Source organism: Excalfactoria chinensis, chromosome 1, assembly GCF_039878825.1.
Source record: "Excalfactoria chinensis isolate bCotChi1 chromosome 1, bCotChi1.hap2, whole genome shotgun sequence".
Lineage (NCBI taxonomy): Eukaryota > Metazoa > Chordata > Aves > Galliformes > Phasianidae > Excalfactoria > Excalfactoria chinensis.
In genome coordinates, this window is record NC_092825.1 from 88776482 (window position 1) to 88802050 (window position 25569).

The 25569-nt window shown below is 35.2% G+C and overlaps 1 protein-coding gene across 3 annotated transcripts in view; it reads right to left on the reverse strand.

The window, feature by feature from the left end:
• Positions 1 to 25569, reverse strand: part of CADM2 (cell adhesion molecule 2) — a 640564-nt gene that overhangs the window by 61990 nt on the left and 553005 nt on the right. For all 3 annotated transcript variants that reach the window (XM_072327210.1, XM_072327211.1, XM_072327209.1), the window contains one exon: positions 2347 to 2525. In XM_072327210.1, the coding sequence (XP_072183311.1) occupies positions 2347 to 2525 (179 nt within the window). The remainder of the gene's footprint in view (positions 1 to 2346; positions 2526 to 25569) is intronic.

Consider the following 25569-nt stretch of genomic DNA (forward strand, 5'->3'; position numbering starts at 1 on the left):
CATACAGATTTCTGCCCCCTCCTCTCCCACATCTTTATAAATATACCTCTCCTTATGTCTGGCATGTACCTGTATTAGACACCAAAGACTCAAGGTAAGAAGGCATGTTTGTATGATACATCAGCTGCATGAGAAGGAGCAGGTTCAAAAAGTTACAAGTCAGGTATAAGGAAAGTGATGGCAAATCAAAGGATGCTCCCAGATGATATATTTTGGAAGATACAGAGAAAATACATCCTCTATTAAAAAGAAGAATGCATCTCAGAAAATGCTGAAAAGTAGTTTTGCTAGCAGAAAAAGAGAGAGAAGAGGAGAGAGCAAGAATGATAATAATGAATTGTTTTGAGAGGATTAGGTTCCACTAGGGACATTCAGGAATCCAATGAACTAGAGAAAGGATAAGACACTGTCTAAATTGATCTATACAACCAATTGTGGTACAATTCATAAAATAATTATGTCAGTCTCTTCTGTGCTTAAAATGAACTTAAAAACTCAGAAATGCAGTAAGTTGTTAAGCACTAAACACCAACACATACTCTGTCACACTCCTTACATTGTTATAGTAATCTAGGAAGCACCTGACATTTATCTTCTGCAGTTCCAACACCAGAATTGCAGAAATGCAATTAAGAAAATGACAGTACTCATAACAGAAAAGGTCAGCAATGTTCAAGCTAAACCTTATAACATGCCTAATGTGTCCCCACAAAACAGAATGCCTTCCTGATAATGAATAATTTTACAGATTGCCATAAAATTGTTGCAAGATAATCAGATCAACAGGGGGCATACTGCTACATGAAAGAAACATAGGAGATGATTGTGAAATATTCTTTGATAGGGGTATTCTGCAAAGTGAGCACTGATGGAAAATCTACTATTATCAAAGGCCACGTTTTCAAAAATTGTCACATAAATAAATTGGGCACAAAACACAAATGATACAAATTTCTGTTATTTGGTAAGCAAGAAAGACATTACCTCATCCAAGGCAGTGCACTTTGTATGTGCAGCCAACAACCAATACATCACCACGTCTGGGATGCAAAAGAATTTCTTTTTTTGCAGTACTCAATGTAAGTAGAGGTTAGGGGGTTTAGTTTTTCAGTTTGTTTTTAACAGAGAAATACTCACACAGCAGTACAGGCTCCGTGCTCCTCATGTAAAGACCTCCTCATTACTTCTGTCATTAATGCTACATAAACTAATATTGAACTTTAAGAGAAATGAAAAGCAATCTAAGGAGTTCTTTTGATAAATCACATTTCATCAACAGCCCTAAGAAAGTAGCTCATTACTGAAAGCTGAAAGTAGCATTTATTATAACTTTTATGCCAAATGCCAGTAGTTGGATTAAGCCTTTAGTGAAAAATATTTTTGAGAGCTTGCAAACACTAAGAAACAAATATTTCTTACGCGGGAAGTCATTACAAGCTGAATAAAGCCTACACAGTTCCCATACCTATTTTCAGACTACAATCTGTATTAGATTGTTTCATTTTATTTTTCTCATAGTTATAAAAAGCTGTTTTCATACAGAAAGTGGTAGAAAAAAGGACCACAGTACTTTATCCACAGTAAAGGATAGTGGAGCTTTCACCTCGTTATTCACTTAGATTATAATTCAATAATTTTCTAGTAATTACTACATATATATTTGCGATAAGACAAACTTTATACTTTGATTTGCACTGTAAAGCTGTACTGAAGTTAAATGCCAACATTTTATTACAGTTGTTGCTATATTTGAATTATATCAAACTATTTCACAATTAATATAAAAGCCTATTAGATTTTAACATGACACATACTGTTGCCTAATTGAACAATGAAAATAAATTGTAATTTAATGGGAGCCTTCTGATTTAACAGTTTCATCGGAAGATGTACCATGAATTTAGTAAAGAATATATTTTTGAGGACTGATTATAAAAATCATGGATGATCAGCTAACACGGATAAGCAGAATTTCCTCAGTAGCAAGCTGTAACTTGAGCGTTTTGCCTTGTATTTCCAATTTTCCCTTCATATATACTTCTGTAACCACCTTAGCTATTCAGTATGCATGAGGCAAGTTTTCACAGAACAGTACCCAACATATCGCAAAATATTTTTACAGATGCTTACATTGATGAATGTATTTTGTTTGGACTTTATGAAGAGAGGCATCCAGTTGAAGGAAGAAAACACACACACTACAACTACAGGATAGCATCAATAAAAGTGCAATTATCCTTTTTGCTTTTTCCTGTTATTCTTTCATTAATAATCATAAGTAAGCAATTTTCCTGAAATGCTACAGATGTGTAACATGCACCAAAGAACTAAAGAGAATGCACTTACCATGTACTATCAGAACATATTCTGTGCTGTTTCGGCCAATTGGATTTTTTGCTTCACATCGATATGTGCCATTGTCTGTTTTGTTTAGGAAACTGATGCTTAGGACTCTGCCATTGACAACCATTCGCTCTGGATCTGGAAGTTCTCCACCATCCTTTGTCCATAATACTGGTTCTGGCCTGTTGGATCCAAGGTGAGACTTTTATTCAGATACATGAAACGTGTATACACAACATATAGTAGAAACAGTGACTAATGGGTAATACCATGCCACTAAAGAATACCTAATGATAATTTGAGTTACTGGATATATTAAGAACTTATTAAAGCCTACCCACAAGATAGAAACTACTAAAGAAAGTGAAGGAACAGGCAGGAAAAGAAGAGAACAAAAAAGGAAACAGAAAGGTATTGGAAAATTCCCTCAATAAATAAAGAAATAACAATATTTTTTAAAAAAGCAATTGTGAAGTTTCAGGGCACACAGTTCAGCAAGGCATTTGGCAAGCAGTATGAAAACAGCACTCTGTGTGATGAGCAGTGTGGTCCTGTGCAGATGACAGGCATCAGAAATCATGCGAGCAAGCTAAGGTAGATATAAGTGGTTTGCAAATGGATTCTTAAATTATTTAGGCTATTCACATTCACAAGTGTACTTGAATGTACTGAGTGTTTTTCCTGAACCAGGCATATCACTCACAAAGTAGCACATCTTACATACAATCTAAATTTGTTTCTGTTGCTGTACCGTGACAAAGCCCATCCCTTTCTTCATCCATCCTGCATCCTTCCCTGGCATAACTGCTTGTTACAAACATTATCACAAACACTGTACAATTTGAATTAAAATCCTACATTACCTTTCCTCCTGTGTCTGGTCACCCCAAATCAGACCAAAGGCAAAGCATGGATAACCCCCAGCCAAGTTACACAGTAGAGAAGGGAACTGATCATGTTATATATTCCCATAGATCTTCCACTGACATTAGATACTTAACTCTTTCCCAAAAACTCCCAACAAACTCTGCATCCCAAGGGATTTGCCTAACAGACAGCAGTAAGTATTGACTACTTGTAAGCTGTCTTACGTGTATGTAACAAAATCCACTCCCAAATTTGCATGAAGAAAAACCATAAAGATGGGTCCATAATTAGGAATGGAAAGCTGGCTTACAAAATCCTATTTCATAAACAGATAAAGCATCTCAACTCTGTAGATACTAGTCATTAAAGTGAAATAACCATAGCCTGAAGATTTGTATTTATTTATTTCTACCGGCAGCTTTGTACATTTTAACTCAAGTATCAATTCCTTTCTTTAGGGTCCACTATGTAAGTAGTTTCAGTCAACTGCAGTTCTAGACTTGTCATTTATATGATAGCAGAATATAACAGTCTATTTTCCTTAAAAAGTATTTGATTTTTTAACTAAATAATAAAATAAGACATAAAATTCTTTTATAAAATCAGCAAATGTCCAGTAATATTGAAGAAATACTTAATTTGATTAATTTGATTATTAAATATGAGTGCTAAGAATTAAACCTAAAAACCTAAGCAGAAATAGTTTGTTAAAATGTGGCCTTACACAGAGGAATAGTCCCAGTTACTCCAGTTACATAAATATATTTTAAATAATACTACATATAAACAAAGTGAAGTTTTCTGAAGGGAACTTGCTGCTATTTATCTTATTATTTTCTATTTGGTAACAACACCCAACCTTTTAACACTCACCAGTGTTAAGTACAGAGGGACAAACACTTTTCTAGTCAGGGAATATAAAAATATTCATAGAATTTAAAACCAAAGATTAAAAACTGGTGTAAAGGACCTTATTTATCCCTAATTGTAAATTTATCATAGTACTCTTCCTAATGTGCTTTCAAGCATAGTGTCTAAATATACATGCACACAAAATACACACCTCCTTTCTGCTTAACACTATCAGGGAAGCTAGGTGTCCACAATGTTGCAGAAGAATTGTCCCACACCATTACGTTGTTATCTGCATTGATTTGTTAAGGTGGAGATATACAATATTCAAGAAAACTCCTCATTGTTCCCTGTGTACCACTCTATTGTGAACCTGTAATCCCAAGAGCGGAAACTGGATTTTTTCTACTATAATGTAAGCCACCACCTTCATGTTAAAGCAGTTTGTGTATAGTGAAAATATAAGAAACTTAGAATTTAAATTGAACTTAGATGGCATGTCCTAGGGTAAAACCCATAGGATAACAAATAACTAGGAAAACGAGCCTTAGATCTGAATTATTCAGAGAGCTTTGTGCTATGTTAATATACCAACTGCAGTCCTACATGGAGTGGTTAGAGAAGCAGATGTACATACTCTGGCAGTGGTGGGAAAGCTGTTAATTAACAGAGCCAGACCCTTTGGCTCAACAGCAGCAGCAGAGCCATCCCTGGGCAGCCAGCCCATGGTCAGCACGTCACAGTGGCTGGGCACAGCCCTCACTCCATCTCACCACTCTCCAGGAGGATGGTGCCTAAAGCAGCAGTGCTGTCACAGCCACAAAATTAAATCTTGTCTTTGCTCCTGGGAAGCTCTGAGACACTCTGGTCTAAACAATTCATTAGTCAGGCAGAAGTGAGTTAAGAAGATGAGACATGCTCAAGCACCCAGGCCAGTGTGCTGCTACTAACAGCAACAACTGGAGTGGCTGCCTAGGGAAAGCAAGGAAGTGTGGCCAGTGTCTGTGGCCCATTCCCTCTGTGTTCCCCTGGCATCTGCAATTACCCCATCAGGGGTTCTGCAGGGTGCACCTCCTGCTCTTTAGTATCTATGCAGTATTAGACTGTTGCCCATGAATTTCACTAATTTCTTCCTGAATCTGTTTAAGCTGTCTGTCAACACAGCATTCTGTGGAAATGAATTCAAAAAAATTCCCTACCTGCTGTGCAAAAATATATCTACTTTTATTTGTCTTATACCGATCTCTAAGGAGCTGCAATGACTATTGCAAAATATGGTAACAGTTTTGCATATTCTAACCTTGTTATGAATTATGATAGATGTTACTTAGTAGGCCTTTCTCCATCCTTCTATATTTGTTTGAATTTGATTATGTCTGAGGTTATTGACAGAAAAAAAGATATCACGAGAAAACAAAGCAGACTGTAAATTAGAAGCATACTAGACATTCCCTGATAAGTGCTTTAGTACCTTAATTGCTAAAAACCCAAATACAGCTGAAACATTAATGGGGAATCTCCCCTTCCCTACCACAAAGCATGCTGAAATGGAAGTTTTCCACAGGTAATCCTACTGTTACGTGCTCATGGCTGTAAATTCAGAGGTTCATTCTTCACTCAACATTCTGGCTCAGTTAAGGGATATTTAAGTTGGAAGGTCTAAAACATCAGGGAAATACAAATATTCCTAATACTGCATGTTTCTCTCTACCAAATACAACTCTATTACAGAATTTCATTTTTTCTTCACTCACTAAAGTACTGTCATGAGGAAGATTGGAACAAACAGGGTCTTATATTTGTGATTACTTCAAGTTGAATCACACCAATTTATCCCCCATTTTTTTTTACTTCATTGAAAAAAATATTTTAAAGACACCTCAAATGGGACAGGCCATGCTAGCTCTTTGGCTAACATGCATGACTTTTATTAACTTGGCTTTGCGTGTAGATGCCCACAGTGGTACAATCAGAATTGCAAGACTCTCAAAGAAGCCAGAGATAATATGAGCATACTAAAAATACCTCAATTATGATCAATGACTACATTGCCAGCCATCTAAAATAAATCTGAAATATACAGTTTATCTGAAAAAAACTCCAAAGGAAGATTAGATTTTGATGTAATTTCTGTTTAAGATGATGATCATGAAGATGACCAGAGGATTGGAGCACCTCTTCTATGAAGACAGAGAGAACTGGTTTGTTTGACTTGGGAAAGAGAAGGCTTTGGAGAGACCTAATTGCAGCCTTCCGGTACAAGAAGGGAGCTTACAGGAGGGAAGAGCAACATTTTACATACTCTGATTGTGACAGGACAAGGGGGAATGACTTTAACAGAAGGGCGATTTAGATTAGATGTTAGGAAGACATTCTTCACTCAGAGGGCAGTGAGCCCCTGGAACAGGCTACCAAGAGAAGCTGTGGATGCCTACAAACCTCACTACTAACATTATCTTTCTATATAAAATGGTACTTAAGATTTCTTAATTTAACAATGATAGATGGATTTTGTGCATCAATTCTTCTTTCTGAATACAGGGAAAACAATCAACACAATCCACATTTCTTTACACAGGAAGGTCAAAATGTTCTTTACTGAGACCTTGATCTCAAACTTAGATAACTTGATGGCCTGTAATACCATAACAGATAACCTTTTGATATCTTTAAGATATGAAAAGCATCAAACAAAAGAAGAAACAAACACAAACAAAACAAAAAACAATGTCAGCTGTTCGCATACTTGGTCTCACTGAGCATATTAACATCCATCTAAGTATCTAAGCATTCTGTCAAGACTTTGTAGCCAATGTGGATAAAAACAGGAAAGACAGAAGGATTTTTTAGAACTAATTTACTCATTTACTAATTACTAATTGTCTCATTTACTAATGAGACAAGTAAATTAACTGTTTTGAGTATGGCTCACTTGAACACCATCTTTTAATTCTCCAGGTAGGGGCATGTTTCTTTTCTCTGCAGTCCCTAAAAAACAAATGCTAGTGAAAAACATTTAAACAAATAATGGAAAACGTGTCACTACTTTCACCAGTGCATTTTTGTCAAAATGCTAGTCTAATGTTACAAGTCACCTAAGGAAACGGCCACTTCATTAATTTGACCTTATGGAGTCAATCTCAGTTGAGAATCTGGATTTTTAGATTTATCAGTTAATCATCCAGTCGAAAGTTTAAAGCCCGAGGGAACTTTTTGTTTGTATAAAGCCTCACTCTTGATGAGTCATATTAGGATGAGCTGGTTTGGGAGCATTTCATCTATCAGAAACATCAATATCCAGTCTCTAGCCTTTCATAAAAGGCTTGGATAAATGGTTTTTATTTTATCAGATAAGAACACTTTATGATTTTGTAGTTTTGCAGAGCTTGACTAACCCTCAGAGAGCATTTTTCTCCTCAAAAGAATTAGTCAAAAATGTCCACAGTATCTTTTAAAAAGTTTTCTTTTTATTAGGAAGGAAACTTTGAATATGTGAATTAGCTATTATATTGGTCTATACCTTTCTCTTTCAAGCATCTCAGAAGACATAGCTTAGCCTGAAAAAATTTATGGCACCCTATATCAGTGCTTTTAAAATGACTAAGAATTAGATTACTAATGTATGTTAAAAATGAAGTGACAAATAGAGATTTTTTGCCTTTTACTTTAAAGATTTGTGAGGAATTCACAGCTATAGAGATAATGGGAACAGCAAGAAATGTTGAAGATACATGCAGCATGTTATGCTTTTGAAAAAGCTGCTTAAATTTAAAGAGGATAGGAGTCTCAAATGGTGTTAGTATTCATAGTTTACAGTTTTAAAAAAAGAAAAAAAAAAAACAACAAGACATAGTAGAAAGGATAAGAAAACAAACAAACCAAAACAAGCAAAACCATCTTATGTCTCTTATCTTCTGTTGTGGTTATAGATAAAGCCTTTCTTTTACCCATCACAAACACAGTGAGGAGCAGAACTCACCACCTATAAGACTCCTTGGATAAAATTGTCCTCTCACCTTCAGACTAGATCTTTAGGTTATAGTTGCTAACCATGTTGATAGGATGGGCTGAATTTACAGCTGAAAATGCTTATCCTAAACAGTAATCCTATGACAGTAACTGATTACAGTGACTCAGGAAGAGTCTTTTCAAAGCATAGGTGTTTGTTTGTTTTTTTTTTCTGTTACTGAGACAGGTAATATAGACTACTCCAAGGGAAATTATAATTTTATATTTTTCAACATCTATTTTCTAACCTTTCTTTGCGACTATTTTTAAGGTTCAGTTCAGGCTGAACTGAATATATAAATATATATTTATATATAAAGTATATACCTTTAGCTGTAAGAATCTGAATGTTCTCCTTATGCCACAACTATCTTTCTAGATATAACACCCAGTCATCAAGCTGATAACCCATTCTCCTTTACCCTTTAGTATCCTCATAGTCTAGGACTCCCTTTGACCAAATATCTTCTGCCCTCAGCACAGCTGTGTAGCACTGCTGCTTTGTGTCTGAATAACTCTTTCCCAGTTGATGACCAAGACATTATTACACTAGCTTCTTTGAAAATATTTACCTGTAGTTTCTCTTTTCCTTTTATGAATTCCTTGTGCCTCCTACCCCACCACTCCTTTATTTTCGTCTTTCTCAAAAAGGCAAGACTATATCAAATAAATACCCTGAAAAGTGCATATAGTTTCAATATTATTTTTATACTTATATGATAAGATTATAAACCTCCTACAAATAACATTTGGGAGACTGACTTTCTTACAGTCATGAGACAGATCAACAAGAGAAATAATGTGAAATCAGAAGATACCTTATCAGTGAATTGCAACAAAAATATCCTTTGTATTCTCTTACTGTAAGCTGCAGGGAGGTGAGAGATATACAAAAAGATTGCCTCAAAAACAGTCTCTGTGAGGAAGATGCCATAGGGATGTAGTCCAGAATTTCATTTTAAAGAACTCAAAAGCCATTTCTACATGAAGGCAAATGTTGAGGAATCCCTTAAGCTTGTTCCTGAAATACCATCTTCCATAAGGTAAGCTAAATTTTAAATGCGTAGGCAAGGAGAGGGCATCAAATTGGTGTGCTCCTTACTATGAGTGATCCACGGTCCTTCCATGATTCATACTGATGTGAAAAAACAGTTCAGAGAAGTGTAATTCATAATCAGTAGCCACAGGGTGTGTGCTGGAGAAGCAACATTTGTCAGGGTTAGCTTGGTAATGTTAGCTTGTTCGGCTTTAAAGAAAATGCAAAATCAAAGAGCTCACAAATGTGTTATATGGCCAAAGGGGCAATGTTAGAAAAAGTTTCATCATGATACTGTGCTATATATCAAAACTGAGGTCAAATAAGCAAATGTTCTCAATAGTGGAATACATGGGAACTCACTACCAAGGTATCTGATAACACAACTATTTATTTAACTGATTTCTTATGCCCTCAGTACTACAGCATGCAAACAGGCAACTCAGAGTAAATGCACTGAAACATGAAATCAAACTGTGCACAGTTGGCTGCTAACTCCATTCTTTGCCCCAAGTACTTCTAACTGTACTCACAGTCAGGCAAACACTTAACTAAAAATGAACCTTAAGAACTGTTCTTGTTACAAAAATATCTAAAAAAAGTACTGTAATCATTCAGGTTATATGTTTTGTTTTGCTCATTTCAACAGTGCTGTTCCTAATTCCAGTAATTTCTTCTAAGGCTTTCATCTGCTCTCTTCTTCTTTATTCAACAGAAAGAATCCACTTGTTGTCTTAGATATATTAAACTCACCTTGCAGTGAAATTATCACTGCATGACATAAAAATAACATTCTAACCTCCTACAGACATCACCAGTCTTTAAAGAATGCAGACAAAATGTGCCGCCTCTTTTTTTTAGAGTCCTGAAGAGGATCTCTATCCAAAGCTTTGTGTTCTCATAATAAACTGGGGAAAAAAAAAATAAAAATCATTTTAAGCAAGGTCATCCTCTTGTTTTGGGAAGAGAAAGAATATTGATTTTGTATTTTTGAACTTGACTTATTATTTCACCCTGCACTGCTTTCCTTCCTCTTCTATTAGAAGCTACACAATATGACATTAGGCTTGATTGTCAAATGAGCAAGAGAAGCCAGTTCTAATCTCCTACTTCTCTCACAGCCCACTATGACTTTGGCCAACATTTAGCACAACTACCTACAGATACAGTACTGATCTATCTTTACATGGTGATGGATAGCTAAATCTCATTTTAATAACATAATGATTGCAAAGACTCTCAGAAAGTCATCTTGGCTAATTGAAATTAATAACTTCAAATCCATATATCAGTTTATTTGCTAAAATGTACCCTTTAAAGGGAAAAGCTTATCTTTTTTTTTTCTCCTCCTGTTAACATAAGAAACCCCATTATCTTTAATTTACATAAGAAATAGAAACCTTTCTGCAAAGTCCTCAGTCTTCATAAATCACATGGATCTCCTGTAGAGCAAACAAACTCAAAATGTATGTCTTATGGAGCCTAATTACCCCTAACTGGAAATTAACTATAAACTACTGAACTATTGACAAAAGGTCTTAGCTGCTTGCCAGGGAATAAAGATAGATCAGGATTGACAGGCACCTGATATTGCTTAAGTCTTAGAGTTCATGCTGCTTATTTAAATTATTCATCCTGTGTTTTCTCATAATCAAGTGATTTTATTATTATTTTTTTAAATTTGCTATTACTTGAAATTCTTCAACAATGATCATGTCTGCAAAAGGTTTTCCTTTGAATATGCCATATTGAGAAACTTTTCCATAAGGTATTGTACCACAGTATTCCTTATTTCCTGATTCTAGAACTTCCATGCCACACAAGCACCAGTTCAGACTATACCAGTAAACTATGTATCATAGTATCATAGTATCGTGCGAGTTGGAAGGGACCTTAGAGATCATCGAGTCCAACTCCCAGGTTTCGAGCCCCCTGTGTAGCAAAGTGGTACTTCTACCCCTGCGCCACAGGGGGGATTCGAACCTGGGCCCTCCGGTGCCGCAAGGCGGAGAAGTAAGTAAAAGAAGCAAGATCCCAGACACGTAACATGAAAGCTGAAGTGGAGCTTTTTCTGATTGATCTGAATAGCATTATTTTGTTCATCGATCAGTGAACAACTCTGCGTGTGACTGAACAAAAAACTAATCCAGTACTACCATAATGACTCAACAGTTCCAAAATGAATAATCACTGTGACAATACAAAAATATGAGAAAAGGGAATGTTAAGTTTTCACTCAGCTCACCTTCTGTTATCACTTATCAACAAACTAGACACAAAAAAACTGTTTGCTGGTAAAGTTTCAAACACAAAAAATTATATTTAAACTTCAAGGATCAACATCATTAAGAACAATCATTCTCCAGTTTCTGTGACCATTGCCTACTTCAGCTAACATTTCTTGTAGTTACATAAAAGCTTAGCACTTTTTATCACATATTTTTCTAGCAGCAAGTTGTAGAGAAGGCATAACTTTAAAGTATTCCACATATCTGATCTTCTCAACCTAGTGTACGTTCAGACATCTGTGTTTTAGGATAAGCAGCAGAAAAATATTTTTAACTCTCATGGAAGCATAAAGTGTATTTCAGCTTTTTGTAGCTGTTTTAAGTACGTTTAATTGCTTACTGATTGCCAGTCTTATTTTGGTACAAAGAAATCTCTGAATCATTTCAGACTTCATTTTGAAATTTGTGCACTAAAGGAAGAAATAAATCCAAATAATATTCATATAACATACTTCAATTTTACCACTTGTATGCATATATTAAAAAAAAAGAAAAATATTTCTATGTTTATTCTTTTGAGTAACTTTACTCTCTGGTTTGAGTCTCATTAAGCCTCAGAAATCTTTCATCTCTTCATTGTTTTAAATTGTGTTTAGTGATACTGAATATTCCCTCAAGTATACCTGCTGTAGTTTTCCAAGCCCCGTGCTTTCTCTATAGCTGTGCTTTTTTTATCCAAACTGCTTTTCAAGTTTTGTTTTGCTTTTAAGGTCTGAAATCTTAAGGCACTTCAGATGCTTTGCAAGGTTCCCTACAGTCTTGAATTGTTTATTGGTGTTATTGTTAATGGTATCCAACCAACTTGCTAATGCATTTAATGGAAGAACTTCTTCATCAGATTAAGTACTAGATCTTGTGGCTAATTTTCTTCAAGGAATTCAAAGCTGTGGTGGGTTAACCCAGGTAGACAGATCAGCACCTCATGGTTAGATGCTCACCTGCTATCCCCTGCATCACTCCTTCAGTGGGGTAAAAAAAAAGAAGAAGGAGGAAAAGCAAGAAAACATTTTCCAATTATCTGAAGAAGTAGGAGAGAGTAAAACAAACAAACAAGCAAAAAACCAACCAACCAACCAACCAAAAATAACCAACAAAAAACACCAAGCAGTGCAAAAGAAATCACTACCTTTTGGTTTTCTACTGCATTCTTTATGGATATTCAGGCTGGTTCCATAGAAACAGTTACACTCTACATCAGATTTGTAAATGAGACATGTCCCTCACATGTACATCATGTTTAGTAGGAGGCTGCATTTTACAGCCTACAGCAGCTTTTATTCATGCACTGCTTAGATACTGTCAGTAGGCTCTTAAAGAAAAAAAGGTTTTGAAGATCTGTGTCTTGTACTGGAGCTGTACGCCCAATTTTGTACACATATGAACACTCAAAGTGAGAAAGGAAGAAGAAGTCCTTGTACCTATATTCACCACCTTCCCAACATGTTTGAGGATTAAAAACATTACACTCTTTCTACGGGGTTGTTGATCTTCTCCAGCTTTTTACTTGGGCATTCACCTCTGCTAATTTTCCATTCAAAATGTTGGAGCTACACTATAAGCACTGTAGATGTGTTAATGCTTTTTCATAGAGGAGAAAAGTGCCTCCAGCAACCTGGGCCATACACTGGCCACTACATCACCCTGCCTTCTGCTGCTCCACTTAGTTCAAATCTCTCATGTATTTTTCAAACACTTCACCTGCTTGTAAACGTTGGGTGCCTCATTCCATCTCCATTCCACTTTTTTGCTTCCTGAATCTGATCTACTACCCAAAAAATGGGCTGTACATTTCTACTCATTTATACTTTCTTAAGTCTTGAAACTTTTCTATACCCTGTTGGTAACCACTCCCATTAAAGGCAATTTATTTATTTATTTATTTATTTTTCTGAATTAATTTCTAAAGCAGATAAGGAAACACAGAAGAGAGAAGGGAGAAGCAGGCTGCCAGATTTCCAAACCTGCAGTGACAGAATATCACTTGGGAGCAAACAGGGCCCTGAAGACTAGAGGTACAGTGATGTCATTCATAAACAAAAAGGTAAATTTTTTTTAAATGCACCATGATGAGGTCTGGGAATAAGCACTGACTTCATTTTTATTTTTTCAGCTCTATTCTGAAAAAGATGTGGATATTTTAGTGCATTTTTAGTACTTCAAATCAAAATAAACATTATTTTAGAAAATTTTTAGTAGTCAATTTCAAACCACACTGTTTTATACAGACATTAATGACTTCTGCTTAAAGCATCTCAAGTTCAGAGAAAGAACTACACCCTCTACAACTTAAAAACAGCTTTCATTAAAAGTGCATTTTAAGGCCTTCTACCTATAGAAAAAAATGTTTTTGGTACATATGGTTATACCATTCATTTTATGCTGTCAGCTTACAAATAATTTATAATTCCTTTAAATTTTAACCAGTCCTCTCCAGAATTCTAACATATCTTTCAAAAAGTTTCCTGAGGCTAAAACGGCAGAGAGAGGGGTAACAGTACAACAGAGAGAAAGAAAAGAAAATACATTAAAAATCTCATGTTGTAAATCCTGCCTTACTTTCTGGGGATCAGACACCTTGCAGAAGTCGGTAGGGACTACTGCCACTGTCAGCTCACTGGTGTTAGCTCAAGGACACAACCAGGAAATACTTTGTAGGGAATATCTGTGCATTGGCTTGGACTCGAGCACAGATCAGATAAGGTGTTTCCAATTTCTATAAGGTAGCAAAGATGCTGCTTTTATATCGAAAGTGAAGGCCTGCTATGGACAGATTGCACAAGAACAAGCTGTTCAGGTGCAAGCAAAGTATATTATAGCAGCTCTCACAAGCAACAGATAAGATATCCTTAACAACATATCAATAATTAAGGGCCGGTGACAGCCTTGCTTCCAAGAGATTGTGTGAGTGAAGGGAGAAACTGTTTCCATCAGGTGCATCTCCCTTTCTGCTGCAGGCAGCTGGGGAAAGGCAGTCTCATGAAGCTACAGTCTTCTCTAGAGAATAGAAAGTCAGCAAAGCCTGATGACTAATAGCCTGGTAGCTTCACAGAGTGAGAAAGCAAGGTCTACTGAATGGTAATATTACTTCAACTGAGGAATGTGTACATGATGAAGAAAAAGCTTCTTTCAAATTCCAGAGCTAGAACTACTCTGGCTCAATGCTGAGCATGTCTGTAATGTACCCCCCTCCCCAGATGTGCCTGGGATTGGTGCCATTAATTGATGTGTGAATTAGGAATTCAAATCCCTTTCCTTTCAGATTTATTATCTGAGATCTACACTCAGATAAGTGTGTGTGTGGGGGGGGGGGGGGGGGGGAGAGAAGAAACTATACAGAGATAAGTGAATATAAAGAATAATTGTCACACCTTACTTATATGTTTTATAGCTGCTCTGAGAGGCTTTTTCTTTTCCATCAGAGTATAGCTGAGATGATAAATGGCTTGTAAGAATTTCATTCACATGAAAAAGCATTGATTAGACACAGAAATCTTAATGACCTGATTTCACTATAATTCTAGTTCTATAGGTTTCTAATTATGCATTCAAACTGCTAAATCTTTGTGCTTCTTATACTGCTGTTTACACCTTGTTGATTCCTTCTTAACCTTTAAGAGCTATTGAGAAATTAGTAGATTATTCTTTTTCATCAGCTATAAGTAAAGCATAACGATGAGAACAAAGGATGATAGAAGCTGCAGTGGATTAAATGGACAATAACAAAAAAAATATATTTCAAAGACATGTAAATGTCAGTAGTATTAAGATAATATGGTGCTCAAGTGGATGCATCAGAATGGCAGCTGAAAATTACTAGGATTAACCAAGAACTATGTTCTTAATGCTAATGAAGTACTGCTGGGGATAGGAAAGCAGCAGCACAGCATAATGACAGGACGTGCACACCTTAGTTACTATGCATTTCACAGAACGCAGGAAAATAACATCCTCTTATCTGGTATGTCTTCAGATCATTTTCTAACATTGTATTCTTCATATAAGTTTCTATGTATACTGCATACAAACAACAAGAACTGCAGAAAAAGCCAATTATTCAGAAATAACAAAGAGATTCACCACAACTAATTTTAAATGTTTTTTACATTTTCATACTGTAAAACTAAGTAGGAGTACATTTTGTAAAATCAGCTTGGCTTACAGACAAAGAATAGGATAGCTCAACCTGAAGTGCCGCATTTTATGCTATTAGATAGGTAATGTAGACTGCAAGGAAGAAACGGGAGGTAGCTTCTTTTACACCACATTTCAAGTTCCTTTTTTTCTTTTTCTTTAATCAGCATTACATCTGTTAGTGATATTTCCATAGACAGTTGATGTCAGAAGAATATATCAAAATATTGATGAGCAAAGATTATTATGAGCTTTTTTTTCCTTTGATGATTCAGGATTTTAGACTGCTTTGATATTTCAGGCTGAGATACTTAGAGCTATTCAGATGCCTAACTTGCACTGTTTTCAGTAAGAGCTGTGTACCAATACTTGTAAGAAACGATGTCTCTGCAAGACAAGTAAGCTGAGAAATCTCATCTAAGAAACACCACCTGCATTTTTGGGCTAGGGTCAAATGCTTGCTGGCACAAGTATCAAAGGGGAAAATGAAGAGTGGCTGATTCACTTCCACCTTTTTCATTATGTAAACAGATGAAAATCTGATTCACAGTTCCTTGCTCAACCAAATACGACTTGTTTAAAATCTTGTGGCTATTGATGTGAGACAGAGTCAAGGAGAAGCCTCATTAAACTCAAATTCCTTCATGCATTTGAAATGCAGCAACAACATACAGAGAGCTAATAAAAGTACTAGCGCTGCAACTTGAATGACAAGCAAGTACTATGAAAAGTCTTCATGACTTTTGATACAACCCTCGTTAACCACGCTATGCACTTCCTGATTTTCAATGCATGTCAAAACATGGCTTGCCGTGAAGTTTGGGAGATGTAGCAGAAGATTCCCTTTTCATCAGGTAAGAGACCTTCAATAATGTCTTTAGTTTTAGTTGGAATGGAATTGTTTCCTTCAGAGTGTCTGGTATGATGCTACATTTTGGTTCTAGGAGAAAAACAGTGTGGATAACACACTGACATTTATAGTTGCTGCTAAGCAGTGTTGTACAGAACCAAGGCCTTTCTCAGAGAAAGGTTCAGGGCACTGGAAGGGAACAGAATAAGGACAGCTAACTTAAACTGGCCAAAGGGATATTCCATACCATACAAAATCATGTGGAAGGACAGTTTTAAAAGGAATGTGAGAGCTCAGCTCTCTTTCTTCCACTGCTCAGGGAGCTAGCTGCACATCAGTGTGTGGAGTGGTGAGCAATTTCTTGTGCATTACTTGTAATGTATATTCAAACATATGTATATATATAGTCATAACTATTATCTTTTTCATTTGCTTTATCCTAAAATATAGTTTTATCTAAACCCACAGTTCTACTTTATTTTTTTCTGATCCTCTCCCCCATTCTACAGGGAAAGAGGGGAGTGAGTGAACCACTGTGTTATGCTCAGCTACCTGCTAGCTTAATCCCCAAGAAATAACTAGCAATATCTATGATGTTTCTGCAGTCTTTAGTTGAAACAGGATTTTTCTCAACAAATAACCAAATGTTTGTTGATATAACAGGTAAACCAAGAAGAAGGGTTATACACTGTAAGATTTTTGTGCACCAGTGTCAAAAAACTCTAGAAGAAAACTTATCTTGAAGTACACTGCATTAGATCATAATAAATAATGAAATACTTCATGCCTTCAAAAGAATAAAATGAAATCTTAATAATACAATAATACATTAGGAACTTATAATTATTTATATTTCAGAGCTGAGTCCTAGACTGTGGTCTGTGTCAACTTCTTTCATGTTTAAAAATGACTTGCAAAACAGCAATACAATAAAGGAAGAAAATGCTATTTACTTACAGTAGTTTGTTTTTCTTTTCCCAAATGTATCATTATCTCCAAACAGAAGGAAGTGCTTGAGTTCACACAAACTTCTCTCACACTGAAAATTATCCATTAGCACCTCCATGGTAATAATTTTAGCACTGTAAAGGAGATATCCTCAAGCTCTCAGTGGGATCCAGCTCTATTAGCATCTATTCCTAGCTACCCAGAACAAACACGCAAAGCTTAACAGCACAGAAACAGCTGTACTGGATCAGACTATAAGTTCAGGCAGCCCAGTGCCTTATCTCCAACACCAGGGACAAGCAGTTATATAGGGAGCAGGCCAAGTAGACATGTTGCCTCTGCCAGCAAACTTCCAACATACAGCTCTCTCAGGCACTTCTGACAGCAACCATAGAGTAAATGGTTGGTGATTTTCCATGATGATTTTAACCTCCATGTATTTATCTATTTTACCATTGAATTACCATATTTTTCCACCTGTTCTATCCATTGACTGAAAATCCTGGAATTCTACCTCTCACTGTGTGAAGAATGACCACCATGCTTTGCTATAAAACTGATTGTTACTAGCTCAATTCAGCCCTTAATGTCTTGATTTGAATAGAGAATGAACCAAAAATCCCTTTCAACTATTTCTATATAACTTACAGTTTTGTAAACCTCTGTAATATTTTCTTTATCAAGTGGATCACCACCTGGCACAATTTTTTTTGTGCCCTTCATAGAAATCCAGAATGCTTTTAAGAATGGATTTCCCTTAACAATTTATTTATTTATTTATTTTCCCCCAGGTTATCTGGTAATTCTAGCTCTTCTTAAAGATTTTACTACTAGCAAGCCCAGATGTAAGTTCTACAGATTTGCATGTCTTAGGACCTCTCCTGAATCCATTTTGTCCTAAGTCAGCACAGTAGTTTCACATATGAAGCTTCTTGGCATTGTTGGTAATACATCTATTTCATCCTCAAGTCCTTTGAATGACCAAGTCTGGTCCTGCTGGTTTCTAGTTTCTGCTCATTATGTCCATTTCTTCCATATTCTCCAATACAGTACATTTAAGACCTTTCCAATAGAAAGAATAGGAGGAAGATAGTCTGTAATACACCCATTTTCTTTTACAGTAAATACTGATACAGTGAGTTCAAGTTCCTGTTGTACCTTGATTCTCCGCTGATTGTACAAATGAAACTTTCTCTTCTTGATATGTTTCAATGAACATGAGCTAATACTTCTAATTACCTTTGCTAGGTGCTCCCCATAATTTTTATTTTATTTTTTTCTGTTGAGAACTCCACCAGCTAAAACCCAGTAGACTCACCACTGTTTTGTAGTTAGATAATTCCCTGACTGGGCTGTTCACATTTAAAGCCCTAGAGTCATTGCTCAGCCTCTCAGCTACCTCTCACAAGTTCTTATGTGAGGGACAAACCATGCAAGCAACTACAGTATTTTATCCAACCCCTACAATTCTGTGATTCTGTGATTGGCAGTAATCACTTGCCTATGGTTCTGCATCATTCCTTCCTGCATACCACTTTTGCTCTCCTGTGAAAGACTACAAATCCCAGACTCAGACTTTCTTCAGGTCTTCTAATATACATTTTGGAAACAGTTTGCAGCAGTACTTCAAATACCAAGCTTTGTATCTGGAGATTTTGGTTTTCACTAGCCAAACTGAAGACTGAAAAATATCAGAAATTTTCCTTGCAAGGGAAAGGCAAAGTAAAAGTGAAAAAAAAAAAAAAAAAAAAAAAAAAAAAAAAAAAAAAAAGGAATATATACACATATATTTTACACTATTAAGGAATATACCAAAGAGTTGTACATTTTCACAACTAAAAAAGTTACTTGGATACTCTTCCATCCTTTGTTTTTCAGCCTTCAGCAGCTGCAATAATTGGCTAGGGTAATGCCAAAGAAGTTCTGTGTGGGAAGATACATGCACTTCCTCTATCCATACAAATACCATTCCAAACAGGAGATTAATTTCTGAATGAAAAGATACCAAATACAAAGAAGAAATGAATAAAAAAAAATAAAAAAATAAATAAAATAAAATAAAATAAAATAAAATAAAATAAAATAAAATAAAATAAAATAAAATAAAATAATTTGATATTGAATTGTCCTTTTTATGTTCTTTATGTGACCACTTCCATTACTGTGGAAAGACTGGTGCTTTACTTGACAAACTTACAGCATGCACACTTTCTCAAGGAGCTGTGCTGCTCTAAATACGAGGGGGAAACACAGATACACCATGATCCGGTGTTCTCCATGATGCATCTATGTATTCCAGATCACATCTGCTATAGTGAGAATAAGCTCTGCTTCTGCAGTTGTGTAAGAGAGCAAAATACTTTGAGTATGATTTGCACCAATGGAAATGAACTAATGTGTTTTCTTGTGTTCTACTGCTGATGGTTGTTCACTTGTAACTGCAGCTAATCTCTTATTTACTGAAATTATCATAGCATCTCTCAAAATATTTTCTTTCATTTTAACTTCCAGCCTAGCACTGAATTAGAATTACACATGTTGTACTCCAACTTTATTGTCTTCTATGGACCTATTTTATTTTAGCACATGCTCATATTGTACACAACTCTATCAGCTGCTCTTTGCTAGGCATTCAACTAAAAGAAAAGAAAAAATATTTCAAAAGGCATTTGCATGCAAATGCACTAAAAATGCTGCATTTTGTTGTTCTCGTACTATCATCTTCAACATTATTTTTTTTGTGTGTGTGTGTAAACCCTGCAGAAACAGGATATTAAAAAAAAAAAAAAAAATAGAGAGAGAGAGAGGGAAAAAACAATGATTGAATTAAGCCTATTACGTAATGTGATTATTTTACAGAACACCAAAGGAGAAATTCTTTTGCACTGCAGGAGGTTTTATTTTAAAGTGTAATTTCTAGTCAGGCTCTCATTCTCCCACCTTTCTTTTTGTGCCACACTTTTTATTACACCAATAGAAGGTCCCAGCTGTGAAATGAAGATACAGCCTCTCAGACTATCAGGATGCTTAACACAAAGTGAAATTTAATCTATTATGTATACATGCTGTAACTCAGCAAAAATGTTACCTACTTCTTACTATGTTATCTACTACATCACAGTACAATTGCACAGTGGAATATTGGTGTATAAGGTTTCAAGCTGAATGTTTACATAATTCTTTAAAATAATTGTTTTTTTGTTGCAAAGACAAACTACCTATCTGGAAAACTTCAATGTGCCTCACAGTTTACATATTCTTTACAGTTTCTTTCATAATCTTCATCCGAGTGTAGAATATTTTACAGAAAATGAATATTGAGTCAACACAGCATATAAAAGATGCTTACTCAATCAAGGCAGGAGGTACCACTATGATAAACTCCCTTATAAAGACAATTACTTAAAAATTGGCCAACTATCCAGAGAAAGTAATTATGGCAGTGATAGTAAAACCCTGGCCAATGTTGTCAAGTTTGGCTTTAACAGATATTTGGACTGGCATCAGTGACTATTAACTGGAATTATTTAAAAAATAGACTGAGCATCGAACTTGGAGACTGAAAAAGTTCACCATTAATAACAGCTCTGCATATTATGATTTACAAAACTGACCTATCTCATGTTATTTTGTCAGTCTATTGTTTCAAATAAAATGCATTTTCTCCATGCATTTCCCACTTAAAAGCTCTGAAATGTATTATTTAATTTTGATAAAGTTGTATTAAATAAATCCACTGCTAGCTGTGCAGGTGGAGAAAAATTATGCTTAACTCATCCATAATGTTTCAGTGCAGTTTTTGAAAGAATCTTACAGGTGTGGTTCATACGAAATTTCTGTGTGGTTGACAATGACCATGGGATATGGAATGATTAACATTAGCTGATGCAGGTTATATGGCATCAGATCAAATTAACAGTAGGCTGTGAGTTAATCATCAACTACTAATATAAAATCAGTTCGTCTTACAGAAATACAACTTCACACATCTCCCAACAATAAAAGCAACAAAATAAAAAATAAAATAAAATATAAAATAAAATAAAATAAAATAAAATAAAATAAAATAAAAATGAGGAGTCTAAATACTGAGATGTAATTCAAAGTGCTGTTTAGATCCAGGCAAAGAAAAGTTTCAAGAAACAAGAACAATGCATGAAAGCCAGAGATGGGATAAAGATACTTGTATTTGTAGGAAACAGACTTTTTCTAATTGCCGAACAAGCTAAGTTTGAAGAAGATAACTTAAACAGAAAGGAGAGGTGAATTTCAGCAGAAAAGGATAATCCTTAAGTTGAATGACCAGAATAGAAGAGCCTGTACCATCTTGAGAGTTGTTCCACAGTGGTAAGGAACACAGGGCTGAGAACTGTAAGCAGGGGTTCTTACCAGGCCTACAACAGTAGATGATATTTTATCTCATATGGAAGTGTATATTTAAGAATATATTTACAGAATTTCACCCAAAGCTGTGTGTGACATGTGTCACTGGAAACTTAACTGTAAACTTCCAGCATTCAGAAGGCATAATCCTAAGGGAAAAAGAAAGGGTATACCTCAGTTGCTGAGAGGTATTAGAGATCCATATTAGTTATGGGATCAAGGTAAAGGAGGCTAGGTAGAGTTCCTCTTTGTTAAAAGCTTACTGATTATGACAAAATTCTAAACCATCCACTTTTCTGTGTAAGGCACAGGCTGTCCAAATCTGAACATAAAAACAGTGTAAGTCCAGTATCCAACTTTTCTTTTTATCTTGACCTACTTTATTTCAGTTGTAATGGCCTTTTCCAGAGAAATGTGGAAACAGAACTTTAGAATTTGAGATTCTTATGTACAAATGTCTTAAATTTAAGGGAGAAATACCTTAATACCATATTCATATTTTATTAGAATAATATTTCATTTTGGATATGGACAAATTCATCCAATTTTCCAATTCATTAATATTTATTCATACAGACTGAGCATGTAGCTTGGGCTTTAGATTCATTTTGCAAGATGATTTATAAATACAGAAACACACATGCTTTTCCAGATTCATTACAGTTGGGTTATACAGGAACAGTTGCTACCAGCATTCCTTTCTAGGCTGCTAGGTATTCATAACCCAGATAGTACTCTGAAATAAATAAAATTTATGCAGAAAATGAGATAATTTTTTCAGTACCTCCATCTCATCTTCTCAAGCAACTGGAAAGTCTATCATGTCAAAGTAGGAAAGAAAGAACTGTGCACAGGTAAAAATCTGGCCATTATATTACTGAATTAGAATCTAACCCTGTTATGAAAATGTACTTACAAATCAATATTGTCAAACTATTTACACCAAAATGTTAACACCTGAATGGCAAATGGGTTTCTGCTATTTTCTGCATGTCTGATTTCAGACATGGGCATATATTTGTATATGTGCTCAGAATACAGTGCTACAATTCTAGCCAATGATGAGCTACATTCTATGTTACATCACATATTCTTGGGAAAATGGAGACTGTATTCAACATTAGACATTAAAAATACGTTATCTTTTTCATTGGTTTTGCTCATAGTCTTTTTTTGTGCGTCAGATCCCAGCTGTAAATTGGAAGCAATCGAATGAACACAGATTTGATAGAAATAAAAATTTAATTATTTGCTAAGTTCTCAGATACTATGGGGAAGAAACAACTGAACACCTATGAAGAAGTTTTAATTTTGCAAACTGAGGGCATGTATCAAATAAAACCTGAGTCATACAGATCATGCATAGCTACTACTCCATTCCAGAAGCCAGGAATTCTCTTCAAAGGCTATATCCTGCTCATATTGTTGAACATTTCAGGAAACAAAATATGATGACATTTCTTACACTATAATGAAAGTTGGGAAATTTAAATGTTCCACTTCAAGCAGTTTTAAAAATGTCTTCCTTAGATTTAGAGCAGTTTCTATTTTGAATTAATTTGAAGTAAGGCAACTATTCTGACAAAGGAAGACATTTTCTACTCTTCCTACTCTTCTTGAGATGTCAACTAATTATCTACAAAGTACATGTTTTTGTAATTTTCTAACTAGTAAACACCGAAAACTCTAAAAGAATGGCTACATCTGTAAGTGAAGGGAGACCAGTAGATATTATGTATCTTGATGTTATTAAGTTTTATGTTATGGTCTCCAATGGAGCTGATACATGTCAACTATAAGCATGTACTACTTGATTGGTGAAAAACTGTTTGGACCATTGGGCTGTAGGGGGGCTGGTTACAAGCAGACTTCTAAAGGAGTTTATTTTAGGTGTTATGTTTAATCTGGCTAAGGAGTTGGAAAGTGCTCCCATTAAGGCTGTCATTGACACCAAACTGGGGTTGTATTCAGTATACTTTGAGGGGAGGGGTAGGCATTTAGAAGGACCTCTACAGACTAGAGGAACAAGCAAACAGCTTCCTGAAGACAAGAAGGGAAATTCAGCAAGGACCGATGCAGATTCTAGAACCTGAGATGTAAAAGCCATGAGGGGTCCCTGGGTATGTGTACCAGCATGAATGGTTTTGGGTGACCAATTCTTTGTTAACCATCTTCACTATGTTTTCTCTTCACCTAGACCTCTATCAGATTTTTTTTTTTTTTTCAATCAAAACAGCCATTCTCTGGGGTCATTGACAGAATGGTGTCCTGTATTTCACTGTTATTCTAAGTAGGTCTCTCTATCAGACTTTGCAAAATGTTTGTTGCATTCACTGGAATCTTTTTCAAATGGATATTAGAAAAGACAGAACTTTCATTTCCTTTTCTGTGGTTGTATCATACATATCTTCTACACAAGCTTTGGAGTGTTTCAAATTCAGTTGTTTGGTGTGCCCTCATTATTAAAAGTGATGAATATTTCTGATATTACAATGTTTATTTGACTGCATTTTAGATTGCGGGGTATATGAAATATTGAGATTTATTCCTGATTGTGATTTTCTCTGTAACCTTTTCATGACCTTATAAGTAGTATTATTCTAATGATGGATACAAATGTGAGTCTTCCCCTGAAATAAAAATCTTATTTATTTCAGCAAGGCTAAATATTCTCTTTACATTAATCAGCCAATATGTAATGATTCCCTTGAGGTGCATGGAATGGAAAAAAACTATCCCTTCTGCACACAGGAGACAGACAACTCCCTCTTTGTTTCCCATGACTTAATTATTCTATTATTTTATATATAAGGTCCTTTCCAATCTTGTGATTCTATGATTATATTTTGAAGTCATTTCTAAAATGACACTAGGAAAAAAAAAATAAATGAAAACAACAAAACTTTATTTTATGCATGCTGTGGAGTGAGCAATGACTACGAATGCTAATGTTGAACCTTTCTACCACTGTGTGGCAGTTTTGAGTTCACTTTTGGAGCAGTGTGGAGTCAGTAGACAATACCATTCAGATGTAATGTTGTGTAGAAGCAACAACTTGTGACAAGAAAAAAACACTGCCCTATAAAACCTTTTTAAGTACAGACAACAGTGTGAATGGTACTTACATTCTTCAGTTTTTATTTTTTACAGCTATTTTAATTTAAATAAATTTAAAATATTGTCAGACAGTAGGACTACAGAAAATTCTAGACATTGCATATGAGTTCATCATAAGGATATTAGTGGTTTCCAGAGCTTAATTAAATATTCTTCTTTGGAAATAAACATAACCTAGATAAAGCTATGCTATGATAGAAAATAAATAAATTAAAAAGGGATTGTAACATTTTACAGATGTATCAAGCAAGATTTTTTACCAAAATATTATACCTCGACAACTTTTCGGGGATTCATTTAAAAAAACTGAACTAGATAAAACAGCTGTAAGGACTGAGAAGATAAAAGATTAACTTTCATTTGCTCTGAAACTATACAGTAGGGGCTCTCTTTCAGAAAAAAATGCTGTTGGTTAGTAGTGCCAACTATAACGTGACATCTGCAGTTTTGACCTAAGTTACAAAGAGAAATGTCTAAATACTTTCATCTACAATTGCAAAAAAAAAATCATTATTATTAGAACTGTCAATCAGCTGAACAAACCAATAATTAAGTTTTGCATTACTACAGTGAGTTTTGTTTATAAAGTCTGCATCTGTGCTAAACTGATAAGTGTGCTTCTGTTTTCTTTCCACAATCAGAAAATTTTAATTGAGTGTGTCAACTCTTTATATGTATAATATTCCAAACACTAGAAACTAGATCAGAACATCATCAGATCTAGAGGTCTGCAACCACAGTTGCAA